We start from the raw sequence: 27,474 nt of genomic DNA on the forward strand, positions 1-27,474 counted from the left end.
AAAGTAGAAATAAAAATGCAAATGCTAAGATTAGATCCAAATTATAAGCCGGATTCAAAATAGTCATTTTTTAATTGTTAGCCTTTTATTTATTTTACTATTATTCATTTATATAACGAGCAGTGAAACGAAATAAAAGCATTTACTTTTTTAATATAGGAGCTGTAAAATGCACTGAATGCAATTGTTTTTATTTAATTGAATAATGTAGGGCATATTTTGAATAATGCATTGCTCTCCTCCTCAAGTAATATCGCAGCCGCTACTGATTCCATGTTAGTGTTAAAAAAACGCGATATAATTTCTTTATTTTAATAAACCAACAATAATTTGTGTATTTTTGCTTTGTTATGTTTCATTTTCACACGTTTCAAGGCAAACAGCTGACTTCGAAAGAGCTACAGCTCTTCCTCTTCTTCTTTCAATCCAATCGTAACTCAGAATACCTATTTTCGATTCAGACGGAGCGTAGAGCGGGAACGTAATCGAAATGCAGAATAGGGCTGATTATCTCTTAAAATCGGAACTCATTAACCAACGCTATCATATATAAATAACCAATTGCCATTTATTTCATTACAACTATTGTCATTTTTCTTCTTTTGAATTAATAGATCTGGTTTTTTTATTGTATTTTTATTTTTTTATTAAATAAGTTATGTATAATTTCATGGTTTATTAAAAATTTTTTAGATTCCCCTTCTGTTTTGGAGTCGATTCGTACTAAACTAATTTTTTGATGGTATTAATTAAGTTGCTCATCTATGAAGTTACTTTTAACCTCCATTCGGACAACGCATGTTTACAATTGTACATATATACTTTTATTGCTGATTGGTAGATTTTATTTGCCCGTTCACAATTGGTAAAAAGTAGGGGTGAGCCATTGCTTCACGTGCAGTCAACCTTTCAACATGATCATAACGCAAAAGCTTATCAAGAAAATCAAGGGCCTCTGGTGAAACAAGATGCTGATTATCCGAATGGACAAATCTTTCCCATCTCTTTCGAGAGTGCCTTTGTAAAATGTCATGGAATCGAGGATCTAGCTCAATATTGTATTTATCTAAATATGCATACAATTCTTCAGTGCCAAGCACTTTGGCAATACGGACGAGTTGGTCATAGTTATCGTGTCCATGAAAAAAGGGTTCTTTCCGAAAAATCATTGAAGCTAACATACAGCCCAAAGACCACATATCTAATGAGTAATCATACATTTGGTAGTCAACAAGCAACTCCGGCCCTTTGAAATATCGAGACGCCACTCGAACATTGTACTCCTGGCCAGGATGATAAAATTCTGCCAAACCCCAATCAATCAGGCGCAATTTACGATTTTCGTGATCAATCATAACGTTATGAGGTTTTACATCCCTGTGCATAATGCCCATACTATGGCAATAGTCGAGAGCCTTCAGTAATTCAAATAAGTAGTAACGGATCTCATAGTCCGTTAAAGTTTGATATAATTGTTTAAAGTCGGTGTTATTGACGTGCTCAAATATCAAAGCGGGAGTACGTGAAACGGGATCTTTTACAACCGCTAATAGAGTAATTATATTAGTTCCACCTCGCAAATTCTCTAGTATTTTTATTTCACGCTTAATTTTCTTCTTCTTTACTGGTTTGAGGATTTTAACCACACACTTCTCCGTCGTTGTAATATTAATAGCTTCAAATACTTCGGAGTATTTGCCACGACCCAATTTTCGAACCAGCTGGTAATCATCCTGGTTAGCCCATTCAACTACATAATTCTCGTAGTCCCAATACTCGTCCGGTTTGTGTGCATTCACATCTGTATAAACTCGGGCAGCACTTGGGAGTGTCATCTTTCCAGAACTGATTCTACTCTTTCTCAAAAAGTTTGTTATGACAGAGAAATCCTGATTTGGAACGACCCCTCTTACATTTATGACAGAGCTACTAGAATCTGTACAATAGCTTCTCCGAAGACGGTTTTGATACAGGCCACTGGAAAATGAAAAAAGTACAAAAGTTAACATTAAATAACTGTTTTGTTTAATTTGTTTAGAGTAAGTATGGTAAACTAAAGTGATACGTAATACGATATTGACTACCTAATCCTAATTTTTAGCGTCCCTGACGCTGTTGACAATTTAATTCCACTTCAATATTTTTGTGATATTACAACAACAGTCGACAACTGTCAGATAGCAGTTGAGTAAGTAGTAGTCAAAGAAAATAGGAAGTGGCTTAATGGGCTCTTAGTGAAACTTAAATAAATTTTAAATTAATTATTTTGTTCAAATAGAAAAGTCAAGGTTAAAACTAAACAGCAGTGTCGTAATTTGGAAGCAGCTTTACTGGTATTTCAAAATAAAAGGTACAACCACTCCTAGCCCATGCATATGGATTAAAAATAGTAAAAATCCATTCAATTCATGGGTAACTACAACAAATTTTAGGTGATAATTTTTCGTATATACACTAAGCATCAAAGGAAAGTATATTTATATTAGTTTCTGACAACATCAGAGAGTTCATTTATTTTCTATATTTTCTCTTATAATAAAATTCATAAAGCATGCCGCGAAGACACACCGTTATGTGAAATAAACAGTTGGAATAAAATATGTACTTAGTATTTATATGCAATAAACTCGATAGAGTGTGATTAGTCTTCGATGGGGCGCCGATGAGCGCGCGTTAAATGAAAGGGTAACTTTAGTTTTTGTTATTTTTATGAAGGTAAAGTTGATTTACCTCAAGATTTAATAAAATTGCATTTATTACGAATATTAAGAATGATGGAAATTTTTTCCTATGTGCCAGGGTTCTCATTTACTGCTCCGAGTTTTGTTAGGTAAAAAACTATAGCTGTAGCGAGAGCAAAAAATTAAATGCTGCGCTATGCTCTGCCGTAGCGGTAGCAGAGCGGAGCTAATGAAAATTTTCATATGCTGTGGCTCCCGACAAAGTGAGAGCGGTAGCAAGTACTAAATAAAATGCTACGGGAGTAGCGTAGTTTTTCAAACGCTGCTAACGCTGCGGAATTTAATTGTAGAAGAACATATCGAAAAAGATCTGAAAAATATTCCATTTCGATCGGAGAGACAAGGAAGATTTTTGAAAACTTTAAGAAAAAGACAACCAAAACTCAGTACGGTGGAGGTCCAAAGTCCAAAATTTTCCTATACGTTGAGCTATTTTTACGAAGAAAAATTGCTGAAATCCCTGAATTTTCATCAAGTTGATCGAAAGTTTTGCTGTGGATGGTTCAATTAATACAATGCAAAGAAATCTGCAACATTTGGCTTGAAAACTTATGTCGCAAAAGCGACTTATGATTTCCATAGGGAATAGAAAAAAAGACTGGAATTGCCAAACCAATTAGGCTGTTCACGATAAGGTGGTTATGTGATTAAGTAAACAAAAACAAAATGCGGTATGACAAAATAACTAACTTTGACCCACCCAGGCCCTTGTTTACAGATTATGTGGTTGTTTGCTTATTTCCAGTGTTAGAAAGTCGTTGGAATTTAACTAAATGACAGCACAAAAAATAAATAAAACTAAGCAAATGGCATTTCCAGTTAGATTTTCTTATGGGAAATTCTGCTATCAACAGCTGTTTTTTGTTTACAATCAGCAAATTAAAAACGGAATGAAAAGCATCACAAATCATCGGCGAGGTTGCGATCTGCGCCTTCCTAGACATTGAGGGTGCCTTTGACAATGCGTCTCACACCAGCGTGATCAAGGCACTTGAGAGAAGGAACGTTACCACTCCAATATGCAGATGGATAGAAGCCCTTCTGCGTACTAGGGTAGCGGAAACCACGGTGGGGGAAAGCAGGATTCGTCTTGGCATCACAAGGGGCTGCCCACAGGGGGGAGTACTATCCCCTCTGCTATGGAGCTTGGTAGTAGACGAACTCCTTGAGTTGCTCGCCAGCAATGGAATCCGCTGTCAAGGGTACGCGGATGACATCGTAATAATGGCGATAGACAGATTTGAAAACACTCTCTGTGACATTGTTCCAAGGGGCTTAAACCTGGCGAAAGGATGGTGCAACACGGTAGGGCTAAACATCAACCCAGCAAAAACTACCGTGGTCCCATTCACTAGGCGGAGATCTCTTCCGGGCCTGAGGTCCCTAACAATAGGGGCCACAGAGGTGGAAATGTCGAAAGAGGTCAAATTCCTTGGCTTCACTTTAGACTCGTCACTACGGTGGAGTAGGCTTTTGGACTTAACGCTGTCCAAAGCAACGAGAGCACTTATGGTATGCAGACGCCTGGCCGGCAGATCATGGGGTTGCAAGCCAGGAATCATTAGATGGCTGTATACCATGATAGTAAGGCCTATTATCACCTATGGAGCGGTGGCTTGGGCCACCAAAGCAGCTCAGTCTTCGGTGATCCAGAGACTGTCAAAGCGGAGATCTCTTCCGGGCCTGAGGTCCCTAACAATAGGGGCCACAGAGGTGGAAATGTCGAAAGAGGTCAAATTCCTTGGCTTCACTTTAGACTCGTCACTACGGTGGAGTAGGCTTTTGGACTTAACGCTGTCCAAAGCAACGAGAGCACTTATGGTATGCAGACGCCTGGCCGGCAGATCATGGGGTTGCAAGCCAGGAATCATTAGATGGCTGTATACCATGATAGTAAGGCCTATTATCACCTATGGAGCGGTGGCTTGGGCCACCAAAGCAGCTCAGTCTTCGGTGATCCAGAGACTGTCAAAGCTGCAAAGACTTGCCTGTGTCTGTGCTTCGGGGGCAATACGCACATGCCCCACTGTGGCACTGGAAGTCATACTGGAGCTCACACCGCTGCACCAGGTGATAAAACAAGCAGCAAACCACACCATGCTGCTAATGTCAGCAGAAAGCTGCGGTAGAGGAAAGTTAATGTCCTCCAGACAGATGGACGCACTAGAGGAAAGCACACCGCTGGTCCTTCTCCCAAAGGACGGCACAACGAAGAAAATAAACTTCAAAAGGAATTTCCAAGTTATTCTCGGCAGCAAGACGGAGTGGAGCGATTCCACGCTGGAAAAACTGTTGGAAGACAGTACCTTCCAGTGGTACACCGATGGTATTGGGGCAGGTATTGCGGGACCGCGTACTAAGCTGTCCATACCAATGGGCTGCTTCCCAAGTATCTTCCAGGCTGAAGTTTTTGCCATAGGTCAGTGCGCGGAATTCAACCTCAGCCGCAACTATCGCAACCAGCGATGGCTATTCTCAGTGATAGCCAAGCGGCACTAAAGGCGATTTCATCATATGAGATCAAATCGCTTTTAGTCGAGGAATGCATAGAGAGGCTAAACCGCCTGTCCTTGTGCAACCGGGTGCACCTAATTTGGGTGCCAGGGCACAAAGGAATAGAAGGTAACGAGAAGGCCGACGAACTGGCCCGCGCTGCGGCAGCGTCCAAGGTGATGGGACCAGAACCATACATAGCGGTAGGATCCCATACTTTTAAGGAGCTGCTCCGCACGGAGGAAAGAACGGAGAGAGAACGGCATTGGCACAGGCACAGGCATCAGGCATGCGCCACGCCAAACTGCTACTAGGGGGGTACAGTCTCTCCAGGTTGAAGGAACTTATTAACCTCCCCCGTGAAAAATTCCGTCTCCTCGTCGCAATTTACACAGGGCACTGGAGGCTCAGGAAGCACTTGTCCAACATGGGCATAGTCTCCTGTGCTAACTGCCGGTTCTGCGACCTGGAACAGGAAACACCAGCACACCTAATCCTGGATTGCGCAGCAATCTGTGGAAAAAGGCTTAAGGCTCTGGATTCCATTTTTATCAGCAGGGATCACATCACCTCAGTAGCGCCCGGCAAACTCCTAGACCTATTCAGGCTGCTGGGACTCTGGGAAGACATGTGATATCGTAGAGGGCACAATAGACCCTAGGTCGCGGTGCATTACCTCATAACATTTATCTATCTATCTATCTATCACAAATCATCAAAGTAAGTAAGAATCACAAAGTACAAAATAAATATACATTTTTTTCATTTATTTTTACTCCAATTTTAGTGTTTACAGAAATACGAAAGCGCCGGCGAGAAAAGGAGGTGAAAAAATGGACGGAAGCCGAAATCAAAACAGTGCTTTGCTATATGCAGGAACACCGAAACATCGAGGCGAGTTTTCGACACATTAGTTATTTATTTTGATTTCATTACATCTCCTTTAATTTCAGAAACCAACAGCGAAAATCTATTATAGTAAGTTGCTTGCAGTAACAAAAATTGAAGCGACGTGGAATATTTTAAAATGTAAGGTTCGGTATTTAAAAACCCAAATGAAATCGGCAGAACACTGGCTAAACTCCACGAGCGCTGGAGTAGAGGATGGCGATGTGGAACTGACAGTGATGGGTACATTTCATATATATTTTAATATCAACTTTGGCATTAAATTTTAAATCATTGATTATTTAAGATAAAGTGCTTAACCCTTATGTCAACGGCAACATACCTGGGTATGTTTTGCGTTTTCGAAACGCTGTAGCTCTGAACTGAATCGGATCGACTTGAAATTTCGTGATATCCTAGAGAAAACTGTTTTACGCAATAGTCCCAATTTTAGTTAGGATTGGATCATCCGTTTGGTAGATAAAGCCCATTTACAAATTTGCACCCTTACGTCAACAGCATACATACCTGGGTATACCATACCATATGTATAGTAAAACGCATGCAAATATGATATTTGAAAAGTATAGTTTATTTTGAGTGAAAAAAATACTTATGGCATAAAAATTATTATAAATTATAAAATACTTATGAAAAAAATATTAAAAAAACTACGAAAAAATTTAAAATTATTGAAATTCAATTACATCTATCGCATTGCGACAAGTCTTTGGAATGCTCTGCGCACACTGGTTTGTTGCATAATGTGCATGCTTTACGAGTAGGGAGTCTTTTGGAGCAGATGTAGCAATTCCCCTTTACTTTTAGGCGTCCCGTACTATCACGCTCCTCCGCTTCATGTGCTCCAGCATCCACATCTCGGATGGGCCTACCTATCATGGCTTCGATGGCGTTGCGCGTTGAAAAAATTCTGGATATTCTGCTGTTATTCGCCCTTCTCTCTATTTCTGGCTTGCATAGTTGCTCACTTAGCTGATGGAGAAACATCCTACGGCGGCTTGTATATGACTTCAGTTGAGTGTTGTTGTCAACGTATATTATGTATGCAGCAAACGCAGCAACGTCCACAATATTATAAAAGAAAACCAAAGGCCATCTATTTGTGCGCCGCTTGGTACTATATTCGGACAAGCACATGTCCATGCTATCAACTCCACCTTTGGTTTTGTTGTAGTCCAATATAAGCAATGGCTTCTTCTTAGGACCGGACGTTTCTGTTGTATAATGAGAAGTGGACAATAATACAACTGCCTTGTTTTTCTTGGGCACGTACGAGCACATCGTAACGTGATTATAGAATCCAAACATTGACGATTCAGCCTCACGCCCCTTGGGGTTGGCAAATGCTGCTGGCACGAATGTACGCCTTTTGTTATAAGTACCCAATATAGATAAATTATTGTCTATCATCAAAGATTTTGCCAAGTTGTAGCTAGTGAAAAATTTGTCACATACAATATTTCTTCCACTTCCATCAAAAAAGTTGATACATAAATCTTTGACTATTCTTTCACCAACGTTTCTTTCACGTTCACCAGACGGTGCCATTCCTGTATAGATTTGTCCCTGCATTGAAAAATTAAATTCAAATGAGGTATTTATACTTTCAGCAATATTGATAGTACCTGCAATGGATAGGACGAAATGGAGTCGCACACCCACCACACTTTTATTCCATATTTGGCAGGTTTTGATAGTATATATTGTGTGAAGCCAGTTCCACCACGATAAGCATACAATTGTTCATCTACGGTGACGTTGGCTCCTGCCACGTAATATCTACGAAGACAGCTATTTAGCATCAAAAAAACGTCCGATATTGCTGCTGCTTTGTCAGTTTGTTTGCGTTGCTGGCGTGTGTTTCCATTATCAAAACGAATGAAGCGGCTAATTCCCCAAAATCGTCGTAAATGTAACGCCACTTAGCAAAAGTACGCCCAAATATGCATCAAATTCACTTTCTGTTATGGGAATCCATGATCTCGGTTCTCTTGTTGAATGTTTTGCATTGTCATCATCAAAGAATTGCCTTGCCTTTCGATTTGATTCACGAATAATTATGTCGCATATTTCGTCTGACATTATCAATTTGAACGTTTCTGAAATGGTCAAACCTTGCGTTGCCCGTACTGGTCCAGATTGTGCACTCTTAGAATGTTGTGCGTACGGAATCTTACAGGTTGTGGTTGTACCGAAGACCAAACATTCCCATCTCTGGTAGTAAAATATTCCCCAGTTTCAATTCATGCATCTTCAAGTTCTTCATCAGAATCACTGTCGTCCTCCATCCATGCATACGTATATTATCGATATAACGCACATGTGTGAGTATATTAGTAAAAAAAATCTGAATCGCAAGCGATTAGTTGAATGTGTACCTGCCGGGTTATAACGGCATGCCATTTACCATACAAAACGTATGTACATACCCGGGTGTGTTGCTGTTGACGTGCGTAAAAAAGTTCTGTTGTTGACATAAAGGTTAAAAGTTGTCCGCATTACAAACAATTAGCGTGGTGGTAATGAGCTCCTCTGCAATGGAACTCGACTCTGTGGAAAATGTTGTGGATAATTTGGAAGACCCCGAAGCGCAGGAAGAACATGACATTTCTGAATTGGCATCTGCGGCCACCCCGTTTGCAAAAAAAAAAAAAAAAAATTGAGGCCAAACACCAACACACTGCCATTGATAAACTGGCCACATTAGAAGCTGAACGAATGAGCTTCAAAGAAAAACAGCTTCAATTTGAAATTGAAAAATTCAATTGGATGAAAGAAGTTGAAAAATGAAAATGAAAAGAAAAAAAAATTGAATACGATTTCCAACTCAAAATGAAAGAATGAGAAAATTGGAAATAGGAATGAAATATAAAAATAATATTAATAATATATTTTAATAACCAATAAACAAATAATTTTCAGTTACTTGTTATGAAAACCAAAATATGAATTTTTATTCAAAAATTAAATTGTATAATGCTTGTATTTTTAGTTCGGGGGTAGGTGCAACAATAGCATCTCCATCATATTAGCATTCATGGGCTACGACACTTTGCCTTTCAAAGTGTGAAGAATCTCGCCCTTTCAAGAGTATGTTGTGCAGCACACAACAGACATGTATCCATTTATTAAAAAATGTTTCGACTCTTTTGGTCTTTTATTTTTATCCGCATTTGTTTCAAACTACAAAACTTTTCTTTAAGAATTCCGAAACAATTTTCGACTCTAACACGACACTGGCTAAGTACTTTGTTGAATTTAGCTTGTCTTTCAAAGTCTGCTAAAGAAGAATTGCTTCGGTATGGTGTTATTAAATGTTTTGTCAACTTATACGCAGAATTACCTGCAATCCACTCTTCTCCACTAAATAAGCTAGTTGTGTTTCTTCAAATATAAGATTTCCTAAACTCTTTAGAATCGTGGTAGCTTCCGGGATTGCCCACTTCTGCATGTAATATGCGTAACTTATGGTTACATACGACTTGCAATTTGATAGAGTATATTCGTTGCCGACAAAAATACACCTCCTGATTTTTATTCGGCTTTTCGGCCAGTTTAATCTCGCTACCGTCAATGTAACCAATGCAATATTGTAATTTGCAGAATGTTTCGAAAACAAGTTCCCGGCGCTCTGCCGGTCCAGGCCAATGAATGAATTGGGGTAGTTTATTCAAAATTGTCGAAAAAACTCGTTTGGTGATATTGGTCAATGTATGTATGTACCTCCATCTCCCACACCAAAAGTTGTAGCGATTTTACGTACAGAAGCACTTTCACCCGATGAACCTAATCGGAGCAATACGATTGCGAGTTGCAAATCTACAGGTATTTGTAAACTTGAATTATTAAAAGTGATGACGTAAAAATCTTTCATCGTCAAAACAACACAGAACGTTTTCTTGCTAATGAATAGATTTCGGAACATGTAGTTCATCTCCCCGTCTACTACAGATGATTAAAGTTATATCCTCTAGCAGTTCATCTAGTACTTCATCCATTGCATTGACACTGCTCAGGGCGCAAGTTGTCTGTAAATTTTATACAAAGAATTTTTTGAACCCATAAAATTCGGATTATTTAATGAGCACATACCTTCAATAAAGACCATTTCCTGAATAGCAAAACTTATTTTAAATATTAAATACAGCCTAAATATATACTATGTAAGTATGACAACCACTTTCTGGGATGAATTAATTTTCAAAAAAACGTAAACGAGTGTGATGTAAGTCTTCTGATCGCTTGAAACCACAGTGCATACAATCAAGTATAAAGCATGGAGGCAAATTTTTTGACATACGGACATACCATTATAAGAAAATTATTATCCCTTAATTTCACTAATATATATCACACATTGACCGACATATCAAAAGTCAACTATAGGTACCGAGGTCTGAATATTAGGTACCTATATAAGTGCAAAGTTTTATCTCGTTATATTAACTACTTCTTGAATTGTGTACTGGAAACTGAACGAATGAAGCGGAATTTAAAATTGTGCTATATGGGAAGTAGGCGTTGTTGTTGTGCGATGCTAAGTACTAAATTTTGTCGAAATCGGTTGGACGGGTCCCGAGATATGAGATTTCACCAAACAATGGGCGCTGCCACGCCCATCGTTCAATTGTCACACCGGCTCTTATTAAGCTCTTTCATACCATTTCGGTGGTAAAATTTAATGTCTCCGGCGTATTTCTTTATGGATTTATCGCCTTTTAGTAGTTTTTAACAGTACCGTTATATAGGGAGTCAGCGGGGATATCCTTTGATTTCATCCATTTTCACACTGTCGGTAGAGGTTCTTATAAGATTTGCACTAAGCAAATAAGAAATATTAGAAAATTTGATTCGCAGTATGCCGAAACGTCTTCGTGCTGTAATGTAATAGGGGGGAATACTGACTACTAAATTTACTTTTAAGCTCCACGGTATTGTATTTTTTGGAAGTTTATACTTTCATTTGATGCCTAGTGTATAATAATTTATATAAATTACTTGTTACTCAGACATGGTACTTAAAAAATGTTTTACTATTTTAAAGAAATAGAAAACAATGACGTTTCTGAAAATTTATAAAAGCTATGTTTAATAGGTTCGAATTAATTTTCGACGTATGTATGTGTAATGAGATATAGTCATGCTTCTGGGTAAGTAGTTACAGTCGTAGGGCTATGCACAATTTCTACTCGTGCGTCCTCGCCGAGAACCCAGGAACCGTGAGTAACCCTTGTGTAAGATACGACATGCAACCCGTGTGGAACCCGGGGTCACGGCTAAAGAGAGAAAGTCTCACCGGAGCCATCGGAATGGCTATGTTCGGTTCAAGAGCTCATCTAATTGTAACGTCTGTTCCCCAGAGGTGCGGCTGCGAGCGGGCATCGGTCTTGAAACAAGCGTCTCGCTATATAAATATGTATAAATTTTATACCACTCGCTTAGCGAGACACATAGCACTGTTTAGCACCCGCCATGTAGAAACCACTCCCAATGAAAAAGAAATAACAGCATCAGATGATGACGACCACACAAACGCAACAAGGACTATGAATTAAGGGCATGCACCTGGTATTTGCAGTCCCTAAATTGGAAAGGTGTCGCTCTCCAATTGGTTGATGCCCTGTTAAGAGTAAAGGCTGATATCCGTCCAATAAATGCTATGGACGGGTGCAAGAACGGATACAAGTAGGTCCTTGTGACATTTAATACAGCGGCCTTATAAAAAAGCGTAATTTCGATGTGGGACTCGTGGTGGGAGAAAGACTCAGTCGTCGAGTCCTGGCATTCATTCCAGTGGATGAGCGCTGTCTCTGGATCGAAACATTCGTAACCAGATCGTTGATGTTGTGATGGATGCACAACACGTCTCCAGTATCTTTGAGGTACGTAAGCTCTGAGGATTTACATCGACTCGGACCGCTATCTTGTTCTAGATAAGATACGCGCATGACTCGGTACAGCAAAGCACGCCCGTCAATAAACAGAGGGAAGGCACAACGTCGAGAAGCTACTATCAAAACTGACGGCTAAACGGTTTTGTACTCAACTTGCACTTCTCCTCTCTTCTTCAGCTTCCTTGTAGAATATGGTCGGACGGAAGCATGCCCGACGGTTGCAATTTAACTGTGCTCTGCCCAATTTACAAAAATGGGCAACCCACAATCTGCGCCAATTATTATGGGATAAGCTTTCTTAATATCGCATATAAGGTTTTATCGAGCATAGTGTGTGAAAAACTGAAGCACACCGTCAACAAACTGATTCGACCTGATCAGTGTGGCTTTAGACCGGGAAAATCTACTATCAACCAGATTTTCTCCATGCGCAAATCTTGGAAAAGGCCGTGAAAGGAAGATGGACACACACCATCTCTTTGTCGATATCAAAGCCGCTTTCGATAGTAAGAAGAAGAACTACCTCTATGCCGGTAAGTCCGAACTTAGTATTCCCGGCAAGCTATTATGGGTATTTAACTGATGTTAACATCAAAAGCTCCGTCAGAAACGGGAAGGATCTCACCGAGCAGTTTTATACCAGCTACAGAGCAACGGCGACGGCGAGTACCGCCGATGAAACGATGAGCTGTATGAGATATACGGCGACATTGACATATGTATGTAATTCAGCGAATCAAGAGGCAGCGGTCATATTGTGCGGATGCAAGAGAACACTCCAGCTTTGAAGGTTTTCGATTCAGTACCCGCCGGTGGAAGCAGAGGAAGAGGAAAACCTCCACTCCGTTGGAAGGACCAGATGGAGAATGACCTAGCTTCGCTTGGAATCTTAAATTGGCGCCACCTTACGAAAAGAAACTTACTAACTGGCTATAATCGCGTAAGCGGTATCTACGCCAGTAAAGAAGAAGAAGTATGTAGTAAAATTATTAGATATCTAAGAATTAATTGAAGCAGCTGGTTACTCCAACCAGCTTTTTATACTTTTTTTTTTGCATATTTCATGTTTTTTTTTTCAATTTCATTAAAAGAGAACAAAAACATTCAATGCGATTGCTAGGAAACAAATAAAAGTACCCGCCTCAGAAGGACTATGGCGAAGGCTTCAAAAATATTTACAAGATACCAAGCAAAGGGCTGCTGTTTGCTAGGTTTCAGTCGAAAGAAACATAAAAACATTTTTAGAATATAACAATTCAATTGTTTTTAAGGATATTAGATTGTAAAACCATATCAATTAATTTCTTCATTTTGAAATTTTAGAACTGCAGCCGCCAAGCTTTCATTATTTTTGAAATATTGTTCAATAATGAGAACACGTTGTTTTATTGTTTAGTGCTCCATTTTTACGAAGCTTAAACTGCTACCTATTGATTTTTGTTAGAGTTGTTAACACTTTACTAAGTACATAAATGGAACGTAACATAATCAAATTCGTGTTTCTTTAATCTGCGTCGATATCTGGTATGAAGTTAAAAATGGCTCCATAGTTTCCCTCTCAAGTACAGGTGAAACTAATATCGGTATTATGAATGTCTCTAATTGTCACAATCGTAAATTACGATGAGAGACAATCGTGACAAGCAGAATATCGATATAAGTGTTCGTAGGTCTTCATAGACTCACTCCAAGTGAATGTCGCCATTGGAGTTGAAACACAGTTCGCAGACCCTGAATATTAGTTGCTACGTAAAACCAGAGGGATACTAAAGCAACTTCACTCTGGATGTTGTAGCAGGTTAAGCTTCTAACGTTGCAGAATAAACTCCAAAATAAAACATATATGTTCTGAGTGCAAAGAGCAAGGTATCTGCAGTATATTTGAAAAGTAACCAAACGTAAACGGGTACATCCTTTCACGTACAAGTTAATCAAGCGGCTAAGCTTACAAAAAGCTGATATCAAGGGGGTTACCGATTGTGATGACCTGCACTTTACGGACCCTTTGTTATATGTTGAGAAAATATAGCTGAGAATGTATACGAAGACCGTGGTGATTCGATTTGGTGTCATTCGCTGCAACTCGGACTAATGATGGACTATGGAACAACTTGGCGCATTTTACGTCGAGGTCTTAAATTGAAAGCGAACAAAATACAGCTTTTGCAAGAACCGAAGCCGCTCGACTTTACCAAGCGACATCGCTTCGCTCTATGAGTTCTTGAAAAGTTGCGAAAAATACCTATGTTCCCTTTCTGGCTCAATGAGATGAAAGAAGCGAAAATTGTAGCATTTAGGAAAAACAACAGTTTTCTGTTTACTTTTAGCAGCAGACTTGAATGATTCTAGGCACTTAAAAGATTTGAATAATTGTATAATGAATAATGCCTAAATTTTTCGGTGAGAGTTTCGAGATCTCGATCGATTTCTTTGAAGCCATTGCAAGTCTGCTTACAATTTGAAAAATTACACGACATAATAATAAAACAATAAAGATTAAACGAAGCTTAAATAAAAAGTAGGTAAAACAAAAACTATATAATAAATTGTAATTTAAGCATTAATATAATATAATATTAATAATAACAATTACAATTAAAAATCGAACAGTTTGAAAAATAATATAGCGAATAGATTTAGAAGCACTGGGACGAATAAAAACTACACGCTGTGAATATATACACCCAACTCTTTTTTTACACGGATTTAAAGTTACCCTGTTGAAGGTATGAATTATGTATTTTAAGTTTTAATGTTCAATAAAATGCCATATGAACATACAATTTGTATGCATATGCGAAATATTATAGTTTCCAACATTTTTTACACGGTTTTTCGAAGTAAATATAGCTCTTAATTTCATCTTACACGGTTTTCAGATGACTATGATTACTATAGGATACGCCTCTTTTTTTACACGGATTTCTGAGGAACGTATCTACCGTGAAAAAAAAAAGAGTTGGGTGGTATATAGACGAGATAAATATCTAAAGAAAATAAAATAAAAACAAAACGAAATAAAAGATGGCTCGTCACCGCCACAATCAAATTAATTGAGTACAGATTATAATTGAGAAACAAGTTTTTGTCTTTCGCGCAGCCGACTACACGTTCAACGATAGGCTCGATTAACCATCAGCTATTATACTTGCCTGCATTTTTCATTTTGTGTTTTTTGTTATCAAAGAAACAACCAAATTTACAGCCTGAATATCAAACGTCAGAGCCAAATTACATTGTGGACCCTCTGCGAAAGGCAGGCACTTTGTCGTGGTGCAAGGGCTTAAGGGGGTAGTAAGGTATTTTTTTTTTGCATTTATTTGTTTTTTATTTTATATTAATGTACAATATCTTAAGATTTTTCTGTGAAAAAAAAGAGTTGAGAGCAATTAAAGCTAAATTGACGGAGATATACACTTGTAAGACTCCGCCCTCCGATTTGATTATGAGCGACCGCGACAAAAACGTCTGTGAAACTTTAAACGTGTTTTTCTCACACTTCACTTTTTCGAAGCCGGTGAAAGCCGGTAGCTCAAAATCTACTGAACCGATCCTTTTGAAATTTTGATTTTATTTACATAAATTGTGAGGTAAAGCTGTCGAGTTTTTTTTTTAATTTTAACTTATTCTTAAACAACGAAATTTGTGATTTTTTTGATGAAAATCCGGTTGGGTTCCGAGCGTTGTAAAAAATTGAAAAATCATAAAACAAAAATTAATCGACAGCGTTACCTGAGGAAACTTATCAACTAATCAAATCAATTTGATTTCTTAATTTCAGATGATCCAGTCATGAGTTATGCCGTTCACCGCGAGTCAATTTTTTTTGGAACGTCTGCGAAGACTCTGTCACCGGCTCATTTTTTAATATTTTTCTATGAAACTTTCACAGAATATTCTTTAAATATCATATAATTATGCTATAATTATACAAATAAATAAATATTGATTGATCTTTAAAAAAATTATTGAAAATATGCTTTTTTCGCTCGAATTAACCTTACTACCCCTTTAAGCCACAAAGCATACTCGGTCCTGTATGGCACAACTCCTGTGGGTTGTCAGAAGCTGCATGCGTGTGGCAACCAAGAGCTTCCACTCTCTAATTCAGGGTATTATGCGACTCCCATGCCCATTGGATGATTTGTAGGCATGAACTAAATTCGGCTGTTTTCTAACGACTACCCTAATGACGATATGCGGATGCTCTTAATGTTTGCCTCTCAACTACCCGGAGAAGGTTACCATGCTTCAGGATCTCTTCATCGAAGAGGTATTCAGAGTATCTGGACACGCATCGTCCTTCCATGGAAGTCCGCCATCTCGCTGACCGAGATTGCTCCCAAGCTGGCTGACTGGGAAGACTCCGTCCTCTGCGCAAAACGAGGAGACGACATTCCGCCCATGCACGGTATGACGATATTTCTCCCAAGAAGGACAGGCAACCCATACGAGTTTGCTCTCGGGCTCTTAAAGAACAAGGATCTCAGTACCAAGGTCGAGGACTGGATGGATGCTTAACCTTTGTATAGACGATGAGGTGTACAAATTCATCCGTAGAGAAAGCTGCCGCCTGAACTACAGGTTCACCACGGTGGTCATAATGGTGGCCATATAAGCTAAGATGATGACCACTCACAGGGGAGCAGCAGAAAAAGACTGCGAGGATGTGGACCCATTTCTGATGGAACCGATCCTATAGTGGCCATCAACGTGGAAATTGCTGAGATGAACCTGCATCACGCGACGTCAGCGTTAGCCCTCCATGTCGGATCATATAATCTTAAGGTCCGCGCTTGAAGTAGAATTCAAGCAATTCCGCCCCCAAAGGCATCTCCGGAACACGAACTGGAATACCTTGCGGGATACGCTAGAGATGAATGGGTTGGCATGATAAATGTGCCACAGCCTCAGGACTGGAGAGCAGATTTTCAGCGCTGAATCAGTCTATCATAAACGCGTACTACTGCAGCTGCCCCATAAAAACGGTCACCAACAGGCGCAACTGTCCTTGGTGGTCAAGCAAACTCTCAGATCTTAGGAAAAAGGTACGAAGGCTTTTCAATAAGGCGAAACGTGCGGGGATCTGAACGGAATGTAAATAAAACCTAACCTCCAATAACAAAGAGATTAGGTCAGCAAAACAGAAAAGCTTTAGAAACTTCTGTGAAAACGTCACCTCTACAGCGCGGAAGAAAGTGCTATAGTACTTCTGCAGGCTTATTTCATGGAAACAGTTCAGGAAGACCAGTGTCTAGCCGTAGTCAAATACAAGCCATCTCGCTTAGATTGGGTAGTTGCAAGACAACTGTCTACAGCGAACTCAATCAAGTAGGCTATGACTACGTTCACGGCATTCAGCTCTCCGATATTTTGTGTAGTGAATCGTTCTACTCGGCTTGCACTCCTGCTCTCTGAGAGCACTCGTCAACAACTCGCTATAAGGGAACTGTGGGACGGCATTTCAAACTGCTTACGTACAGCTGCAACCGAAACCATTGGTTTTCGGAAAGTGCAAAAGAACAGCTGGTACGACGAGGAGTGCCGTGTCGCAGCGGAGAGAAAACAGGCTGCCTTCCTCGCAACGTTACGATCGACCACTACACATGCGGGATGGGATAGATACCGAGAGTTGAAGAGGGAAGCGAGACGCATTTGTAGACAGAAGAAGAAATAGGCCGAAATGCGTGAGTACGAAGAGCTTGATAAGCTGGCCGACAGGGGTAATGCTCGAAAATTCCACGAACAAATGCGGCGGCTTACAGAAGGTTTCAAGACCGGAGCATACTCTCGTAGAACCCCCAAAGGTGATCTAGTCACTGATGCCCAGAGCATACTTAAATTATGGAGGGAACACTTCTCCAGCCTGCTGAATGGCAGTGAACGCACAACACCAGGAGAAGGAGAACCCGATTCCCCAATCGATGACGATGGAGCAGACGTTCCATTACCCGACCATGAAGAAGTTCGAATAGCAATTGCCCGCCTGAAGAACAACAAAGCGGCAGGGGCCGACGGATTGCCGGCCAAGCTATTCAAACACGGCGGCCAAGAACTGATAAGGAGCATGCATCAGCTTCTTTGTAAAATATGGTCGGACGAAAGCATGCCCAACGACTGGAATTTAAGTGTGCTATGCCCAATCCATAAAAAAGGAGACCCCACAATCTGCGCCAACTACCGTGGGATTAGCTCCCTCAACATCGCATATAAGGTTCTATCGAGCGTATTGTGTGAAAGATTAAAGCCCACCGTCAACAAACTGATTGGACCTTATCAGTGTGGCTTTAGACCAGAGATCTGCATGCGGTGGCCGCAATTATTGTACACTTAGTCAATACTTCTTGCTTCTGCGACTGAACACTGCATTGACTGCTACGTGTGATGCTAAAGAGAAAGAAGTGGATGAAAGAACACCAGCGCAAAGCGAAGAGTGCGCATAACATATTGACTTCGGCAAAGAAGTGTTTCAAGTGTTACGCACGAAACAAGCAGACACTTTGTTTGACTTGTTGTCGAAGGCATAAGACACTGCGTTTAGCTTATTGCCGAAGGCATGACACTTTATTTGACTACCAACAACATGCTTTTGGCGCTAACAGAGGAACGCAATTGAACTTCGGCAATAAGCTAAACGCAGTGTCTTAAGTCTTCGGCAACAAGTCAAACAAAGTGTCTGCTTGTTTCGTGCGGAACACTTGAAACACTTCTTTGCCGAAGTCAATATGTATATGCGAGCTTAAATTGATCGTCACATGCGGTGGTGGTGTGCGCTTGCACTGCATGCTTTGCGCTGGCGTTCAGTCATCCACTTCTTTTAATGTAAGTAGGCTTAAAGTCAGAGAAACAGCAGCGCATGCCGATCTCTGCTTTAGACCTGGCAAACCAACAACCGGCCAGATATTCACCATGCGCCAAATCTTGGAAAAGACCCGTGAAAGGAGAATCGACACACACCACCTCTTTGTGGATTTCAAAGCTGCTTTCGACAGCACGAAAAGGAGCTGCCTTTATGCCGCGATGTCTGAATTTGGTATCCCCGCAAAACTAATACGGCTGTGTAAACTGACGTTGAGTAACACGAAAAGCTCCGTCAGGAACGGGAAGGACCTCTCCGAGCCGTTCGATACCAAACGAGGTTTCAGACAAGGCGATTCCCTATCGTGCGAATTTTTCAACCTGCTTTTGGAGAAAATAGTTCGAGCCGCAGAACTAAATAGAGAAGGTACCATCTTCTATAAGAGTGTACAGCTGCTGGCGTATGCCGATGATATTGATATCATCGGCCTCAACACCCGCGTCGTTAGTTCTGCTTTCTCCAGGCTGGACAAGGACAGAGAAAATGGGTCTGGCAGTGAACGAGGGCAAGGCGAAATATCTCCTGTCATCAAATAAACAGTAGTCGCACTCGCGACTTAGCTTTCACGTCACTGCTGACAGTCATAACTTTGAAGTTGTAGATAATTTCGTCCATTTAGGAACCAGTATTAACACCACCAACAGTGTCAGCCTGGAAATCCAACGCAGGATTGCTCCTGCCAACAGGTGCTACTTCGGACTGAGTATGCAATTGAAAAGTAAAGTCCTCTCTCGACGAATAAAAGCCAAACCCTATAAGTCGCTCATAATTCCCGTCCTGCTATATGGTGCAGAGTCTTGGACGATGTCAACAACGGATGAGTTGACGTTGCGAGTTTTCGAGAGAAAAGTTCTGCGAAAGATTTATGGTCCTTTGCGCTTTAGCCACGGCGAATACCGCATTGGATGGAACGATGAGCTGTACGAGATATACGACGACATCGACATAGTTCAGCGAATTAAAAGACAGCGGCTACGCTGGCTAGGTCATGTTGTCCGGATGGACGAAAACACTCCAGCTCTGAAAGTATTCGACGCAGTACCCGCCGGGGGAAGCAGAGGAAGAGGAAGACCTCCACTCCGTTGGAAGGACCAAGTGGAGAAAGACCTGGCTTCGCTTGGAATATCCAATTGGCGCCACGTAGCGAAAAGAAGAAACTACTGGCGCGCTGTTGTTAACTCGGCTATAATCGCGTAAGCGGTGTCTACGCCAATTAAGAAGAAGAAGAATCGTTCTACTATTAGTTAGCGCTTTAATGGAGCAAAGGCCGGTTAATTGCTCAATTAACTTCTTTGCGACAAGCTTTTAAGGATTAAAATTAAAATTTAAAATTAAAATTTGGCACATACAGTACAAATAATTATATGTGATTCACTTTTTGCATCAAAAAAGAAGATATTTCAAAATTGTTGGGTATGCAGGTTCAATATTATTATTATATACGATAACATAACACATGTTAAAGTTTCTTTTATTTAATAAAAGGCAAAATTTAAGTATAATCCTATATTAAATATTTAGATGTGATTTTGTTTTTTTTAGTTTTGCATGTAAATCTTATTTAGATGAGTTCCACTAAAAGACATTTTTACTTTAATAGTCAATGGTTTGCCTTTATACTTTAAAACTAAATTATGCCGCTTGGGCATAGAGTTAACTAATGACCATAGAATGGATATGTCAATCTTGACTCGTGTGACCCCATGGTGCTAACACAATGCTGCGGCACTAACCTCTACGCCACTTCAGCCGAGAGGCTAAAAAAGGTGCCCAGGAGCTCAAATTGGCAGCATGACTGTCAATGGTGGCAACCTTCTGCACAATATTTTTCAATATCGTCTCATCGATGGCGACGGCCATCAGGTCGATGTCGAGCTCGAAATATCTACTACATACGTCCTCCCTGTTACATGTTTCTCAACTGGATACAACCCGAACATAGGTTGAGCTACTTCATCGTGTAAAACGATGCAGATGGCGGAACAAACATCCCGACATATCTGTGAACAACCGTAACTTTAGCAAAGCTAACTCTGTCGGACATAATCGTTAGCAAACGACGATTTCGCAAGGTGATCACAGCTGCTGCTGCTCCTTTCATTACCGCTGGAAGAATTGCGTAGCTTTTCACCAATGCACCCTTCGACAGACAAGGCCAAACGAGTGTTTTACCCGACGGCTACGTAAAATGACAAGAGTCTGCGAACCACTTACTTACAGCGATAGTTCACGGCATCAACCGTGAGCAGCAGGTTCTACGTTACCGGAATTGACCCGAGCTGCCATTTTGAGGTTCTTACCTCGTTTGGATCGCTCAGTAACACTTAAATACTGTTATCATTAGAGAAACAGAGCAAATGGTAAACCAAGATAAGCGGACAAAATGGATAGAGCATCTGAAGTCTTGCAACCGCTCTACTGGCTTAAGTAAGCTTTGAACTACTGTCGAGGCTTTGTCAAATCCGAAAGGACCTTATGACCGAGTTGACATTCAATTCAATGCCATGCCTCTTCGAACCCGAAAAAGTGCGGGAGCTATTTTAACCGGCAATTCCCACTGCACTCTTGGGTACACGAAGCCAAACGATGTGTTACCCGACGGCTGCGCAAAATACCAAAAGACTGCACACCACTTACTTTCACCGATGAGGAGGTTAGGAGTGTCATCTAAAAAGCAAAATCCTCTAAATCTATTGATCTGGTGTCCTCTCCCCGTTGCTGTTTACTTTTTATATTTTGAAACCCCCTCAACTATCATAGAGAATTTATATCACCTTATACGCTGATGATTGCGCGATAATGACGTCGGGAAATAGAATCGGAGACATGCGCTCAAAAGGCTACCTATCCGATCTCTCTCGCTTCTTCGTTGCAAGGAGCCTAACACTCTTCCCCTATTGCGACCATTTTTACAAACTAGACGAAAGAGCACAGACTAGATCTTAATATTGTACTCGATGGCGTCAAAATTATTATTATTGCCAACATCAAGTGGTCTTTCCTTAACTGGGTCAACGATGTTGGATGTCCTCGATGACAACTTATTTGAACCTTACCACCTTAACGAGAACTAGATAGACCAGCTAAAGCAGAACTGACCTAATAACTTTAACCTTCAACACTGTCACCCACACAACGCTACTTGAGGATATCGAGCAAACAACGTTTCCTCCAGGACTTAAGAGATGGACCTGTCGCGGTCGACAATTGTCGATATTATTTCGAGTGGAACACTCAAAGTTAAGGAGAACTAAAAACAGGGTTTCCGCATGGTGGTGTTCTCTCCCCGCTGCTGTTTAATTACTATATTCTTAAACTACCCCAATCACTAGAAGGAGTCTCCATGACCTGGTAAGCAGATGATTGTACGATAATGACGTTGGGCAATAGAATTATGTCATATTTCAAAAAAAAAGAACGGCTATCACTCAGAGCTATCTCGCTTCCTCACTGCCAGGACCCTACAACTCTGTCCTGATAAATCCACGGCCACTATTCACGTACTGGAGGAGGAAGGAGTACAGACTGGAACTCAACATTTCGTCGATGGAGTCAGAAACCACCCTAAAACTAGGAGTAATATTCGATAGTCTGCACTCCCTCACACCGCACACAATCGCGATAAAGTAAAGTCAAAGAAAAATTTTCGTATATGCCCAGCAAACCCTACTCATCTAACACCCTTCTCCCTATGCACACTGGTCGATTTCATAGGCCAAAAATAAAAAAAATAAAAGTTTGAAATTTACCACTGTTTGTATCAAAGCTATTTCTTAAAACACCAATAAAACTAACGGTAAATACATTTTTGCTCTATTCCATTCGTAGGGGATACGAAAAGCGAGAGAAGTGAGACAATAGAAACACGCGGAAATAGCTTAAAAATTATCTCTTATAATAAATTAAAGTGCAATATAAAATCGTGTTTAATCCTCATAAATCGATATGAGTATTGATAACAAATGTATATGTTATATAAAAAAAGTGTTTTTTATGTAATAATATGTTGTTTTACTATTTTAAAACAATTGTTTTATAAGTGCCCTTTTGAGTGGTATGTTTTTCTTTATACATCAATTTAAGGAATACAAAAAGTTGTGATCCCTGTCTCGCCTCAAATGAATCAAGTTTGTTTATATCAGTTAATGTTTTCTAAATCTATGCTGTTGATTTCAGCTGCAACTTTTTGCAACTTTCTTTGTTATTCATGTTATTCTACCAGGCATGCGATATAATTTTTTGTATTTATGTGCACGTATTTTCGTGCATATTTTATTGTTTTTTATGTTTTTTTTCATCATATATATATGTACATATTTGAGCTTTGGTTTTCATTTTCTCTCTTTTATCAAATGTTTGTTTTATACGTACTTTTATTTAGGCACATCATAACTTTCACGCCTATATATAATATTTTATTTTTGAATTTTGGTGTTTTGCAAATTTGTGAAGTAATATCACTTATCACCGAAGCAAATTTAATAAAGCATCAGTATCTACTTATTAGAAGCTTCGTTAACAAAAAACTTGATATTAACTTTTTACCCTGCTGTAATGACATTTTAAAGAAAAACATTTATCCTGAGCAAATAAAGGTCTCAAAATCTGATGCTGAAGTTGAGATAAAAAAATTATTGGACCACATTGCGTCACAAATGTAATTAATGAACGGAATGAGTCCTCTAATTACCTATTATCAATAGGAATATGTAGCTTTGTTGGCAATTCTTAGAGCGAGTATAAGCAGAAATTTGAAAATAATAATTTGTTTGTCACAACATATAATATGTATGTCCCTCTTCAACTAATAATAAAATCGCAAAATGATGAAGAGCAAAACAAATTTGGAAAAACTGCAAATCTTCGTCCACCCGCTATTGCCGTACTGTTCGAATTCAATTTCAAAAGGAATAAGTTTATTAAACCCTAAAAGCACTGGATTTGCGCTAGATCCTGCAAAGGAATTAACTTCAAAATATTCCTGGTATTATCTTCCCTCGTCAGTCCGCAAAATTGTAATTCACGCTCTCATTGTTATTCAATATGCAGCAGTTTCAATTGGAGAGCTCTCATAAGAGCTGAGAGTTGAGTCAAGCAATAAGGACGTTAAGATGTATCGACTCCATCATATACGAAAGAACTAACGGATCGCTACAAATCAGGACTTGCTAAACCGAATGCTTTTGAGCTTAGATCCTTTCATCACCCGTCAAAGAAACTATCATGCAAAAGTAAATAAATTTTATTAAAATCAGTTTTTGATTTAGTTGACTAATATTCAAAAAATTCCTTTTTTCGTTTATCAACTTTCTTAATTTAATATAATTAATTAAAATTTGTTACCTTCGAGGGGTGGCGAAGTGGGAAACGGAAGACGGAGATTTTTAAAAGCTTTGGTAAAAGTTTTATTTTTATTTAGGCAGTGGAAGTATTTTTGGCCAAAGATTCCATACAAGACTGACCACTGTGCTATGGTCCGAAATTGTGTGAAGTCAAAGAAAAAATTTCGTGCTATATTATAGAAATTTTTTTCACGATCCATTTGCTTAATTAATAAAATTTTACATAATTTTTTGTTGAACAAATTAAATTTTTCATGTTACACAACGCGGACATTCACCATTAATAATAATGTTCATTCATGCCATTCCATAGATATTGAATTTTTGTCCCCCCCTTCCGCTGCGGCACATCCATCGATGCTTGCGACATCTGTGCCGCACGAAAAAAATAAAATAATAACGAAAATAATCAATAGCTCTAACAATGTACTTGTGAAATTAATTATTGTTAATTATTATGTACATATAGACGAATGTCAGAACATACAGAATTAGAATAATGTACAATTTATTTTTTTATACGAAAAAAAAATCGGATCTAGAAAAGATAGAACATTTCAAAATTTCCAAAAACTTGAACATTTCAAAAAGCTATTTCACTATATTTACATTTATGTATATTTTTTCACTGAAAATTGATTTAATTAAACTGTAAACTATTTTACAAATTCGCATTTTACACGTTGTGCAGGTTTTATAAGTAAGAAATCTATATTTTAAAAACTACTTTTTACATTCGTAGCTAACAATTATTAAGAGCAATTCGCTGAAATTCCTCCTTTCAGCTATAATTTCTCATTTTTTATTTAGCAATCTTAATTCTAATAAACACAAGTGCCTATAAATTACATTTCAAATTAAAAAAAGTATAAACAATCTTTCCATGCATATGGATATTTTCTTACATAACAGTATTACGTAATAAAATAATCAAATACTTAAGTTACACCGGGTATTGGCTGGACTAGGGTTATCTTTTTAGATTCCGACCGAAGGCCACCAACGCAGAAAGAAGAACCACGCGAAAGTACTTCAGTCACACCGGGTATTGGCTCGACCAGGGTTATTTTTTTAGAGCGCGGCCGAAGATCGCCAACGCAGAAAAAAGTACTACGCGAAAGTACTTCAGTTATAGCTTGAAAAATGTTGGAAATAATTATTTTTATAGATAATAAAGAAAAAAATCACACGAAAGTGCAAACAAAGAGAACACTGTCGTTGAAAAATCCTTCATACTTGGTTTTTAAGATGTGGCAAAGCTGGTTTTTACCATAATTGTAAATACTCTAACCTTTTCAGACATGAGTGTGCGAAGTGATTTTTTAATTAATAAATTAGCTAAACAATAACAAAATAAAAGTGAAATGTGAACTTATTCCAATATTTAATGTGTATATTTCAATGCTTAAAGTGTATGGGTATGTTCGAGTCTCAATCACTGCGGCAGTATCGCAAGGCATCATATTCGACGCAAAAATGTTGCAATATAAGTATCAGCTGAGTATCTGCAGAAAAGCAACACTGTCGCAATATTGCTGCAGTTATTTGCCACTTACCACTTAAAATTTTAAAGTGTTGTGCATATTTGACAACACTTTATAAGGTACTTTGAAATATTGAAATTTTTGTTTAGAAATAAATTAATAACATGTTATTTATTAAAAATATTAAAATTTTAAAACAAAATGAGCGCGAAATGTAAGAAACTGGCATGCGATGAAGAACTGATATTTTTAATTTGTTTTAATTTACTTTCGTTTACTTTATAAATGAAATTGATGTTTACTTTAATGTTTCTTTAATTGAAACACGACGTTTAGTCAAAATAAAATTGAAGAAAATCCCGAAAGAACAAAAAAGTTCGAAAAAAAAATTTATGAAAGTATAATGGTAAGTTTTGCGTGGCCACGAGTGTACGAAATGAAAAATGTCAAACAAAATTACAAAAAAAACATTGAGTAATATCATGTCTTATTAATACACATTTTTGAATTTTTAATAGCGAATATTTTAAAAAACATAAGTGTTAGCATCATTATTTTTGCATATTCTTCCTCTGGAGAAGTTCCCCCCATCAGCACATACCCAGACATATAACGAATTTCGGTATAAATGGGGTACTTATGTACATCTGTGTTGATAGCAGAGCTTCTCTAGAGGAGGAATATGTAATATTGCTAAAACTTATACTTCTCAAAATATTCGCGTTTAAAAATTAAAAGAATTGTATAAGTAAAACATGATATTTCACAATGTGTAAAAGAGGGCGTTTCTAGCTGGCGAACGCGCGGCTCCGAGCACCTGGCGAGTCAGGGCAAACGTTTTCGCGTGACGTGTTTCTGTGAGTGGTGCAAGCTGAAAATGCAGCTTTCGTTAGAACGGCGAGTGGAAAGTGACCCCCAATTTTTAAATAACGTAATCACAGGAGACGAGTCACGGATCTTTGAGTATGATCCCGAGACAACGAGGCAATCTTCCGAGTGGCATAAGCCGGCGTCTCTTCGCCCAAAAAAGGGAAGAATGAGCAAACCCTAAGTGAAAACGATGCTCATTGTCTTTTTAGACATCAAAGGCATCGTCCAACATGAATTTGTTCCACCTGGACAAGCCAAGTTTGACGTGGAAGTCCTCAAGAGACTCAAACGAAGGGTCAATCGAAACCGACATCGCAGGCGATTGGAAGTTGCACCACGAAAACGCCCCGGTTCACACGGCCTTTCTTGTGAACAGCCTCGGACCGTTTTTATTTCCTTGCCTGAAAAGGCCGATGAAAGGCAAGCATTTTGAGACGACAGTGGATCCAGAATCTAAGAATTCCTTGGAACACGCGCTGGCAGCGCTGCATCGACGCAGAAGGAGCCTATTTTGAAAGTGTTTAAAGAATTGTAACGATTGATTCCTAATTTTTTTTTAAATCGCCTCAGTCCTATTACTTTCCGGACAAACCCTTTAAGCTCACATTTCACTTTTACTTTGTTTTTAATTACAAAATTGCTTAGCAAAGCTGAAAAGGTTAGAGTGTTTACAATTATGAGGAAAACGAGCGTTGCCACATCTTAAAAATCAAATATGAAGGTTTTTGAAAGTTTTATTTGTTTGCACTTTCGCGTGATTCTTTTTTCTTCATTAACTATAAAAAATCTTTCTTACTTTTTTCATGCGACAATTGAGTATGTGAAGTACTCTTTTCTGCGTTGGTGGCCTTCGGCAGCGCTCTAATAAAATAACCCCGGTCC

General features: G+C 39.0%; 3 protein-coding genes across 5 annotated transcripts in view; 1 reads left to right on the top strand and 2 right to left on the bottom strand.

Annotated features, from left to right (window-relative positions):
* Positions 1 to 652: 652 nt before the first annotated feature.
* LOC120782093 (casein kinase II subunit alpha) overlaps positions 653 to 27,474 on the bottom strand; it is a 42,776-nt gene continuing 15,954 nt past the window's right edge. For all 3 annotated transcript variants that reach the window (XM_040114241.1, XM_040114240.1, XM_040114243.1), the window contains exon 3: positions 653 to 1,977. In XM_040114241.1, coding sequence (XP_039970175.1) covers positions 825 to 1,835 — 1,011 coding nt within the window. In that variant the 5' untranslated portion in view covers positions 1,836 to 1,977 and the 3' untranslated portion in view covers positions 653 to 824. The remainder of the gene's footprint in view (positions 1,978 to 27,474) is intronic.
* Positions 4,573 to 6,674, top strand: LOC120782096. Its single transcript, XM_040114245.1, has 2 exons — positions 4,573 to 6,365; positions 6,430 to 6,674. The coding sequence occupies exon 1, from the start codon at positions 4,629 to 4,631 to the stop codon at positions 5,238 to 5,240; it is 612 nt and encodes a 203-aa protein (XP_039970179.1). The 5' UTR covers positions 4,573 to 4,628; the 3' UTR covers positions 5,241 to 6,365; positions 6,430 to 6,674.
* LOC120782095 lies at positions 6,804 to 7,810 on the bottom strand. Its single transcript, XM_040114244.1, has 2 exons — positions 7,769 to 7,810; positions 6,804 to 7,709 (listed from the first exon to the last, which is right to left on the bottom strand). Exon 2 carries the CDS (start codon positions 7,689 to 7,691, stop codon positions 6,822 to 6,824), a length of 870 nt encoding a protein of 289 aa, XP_039970178.1. The 5' UTR covers positions 7,692 to 7,709; positions 7,769 to 7,810; the 3' UTR covers positions 6,804 to 6,821.

The sequence above is a fragment of the Bactrocera tryoni genome, unplaced genomic scaffold (assembly GCF_016617805.1).
Source record: "Bactrocera tryoni isolate S06 unplaced genomic scaffold, CSIRO_BtryS06_freeze2 scaffold_926, whole genome shotgun sequence".
NCBI lineage: Eukaryota > Metazoa > Arthropoda > Insecta > Diptera > Tephritidae > Bactrocera > Bactrocera tryoni.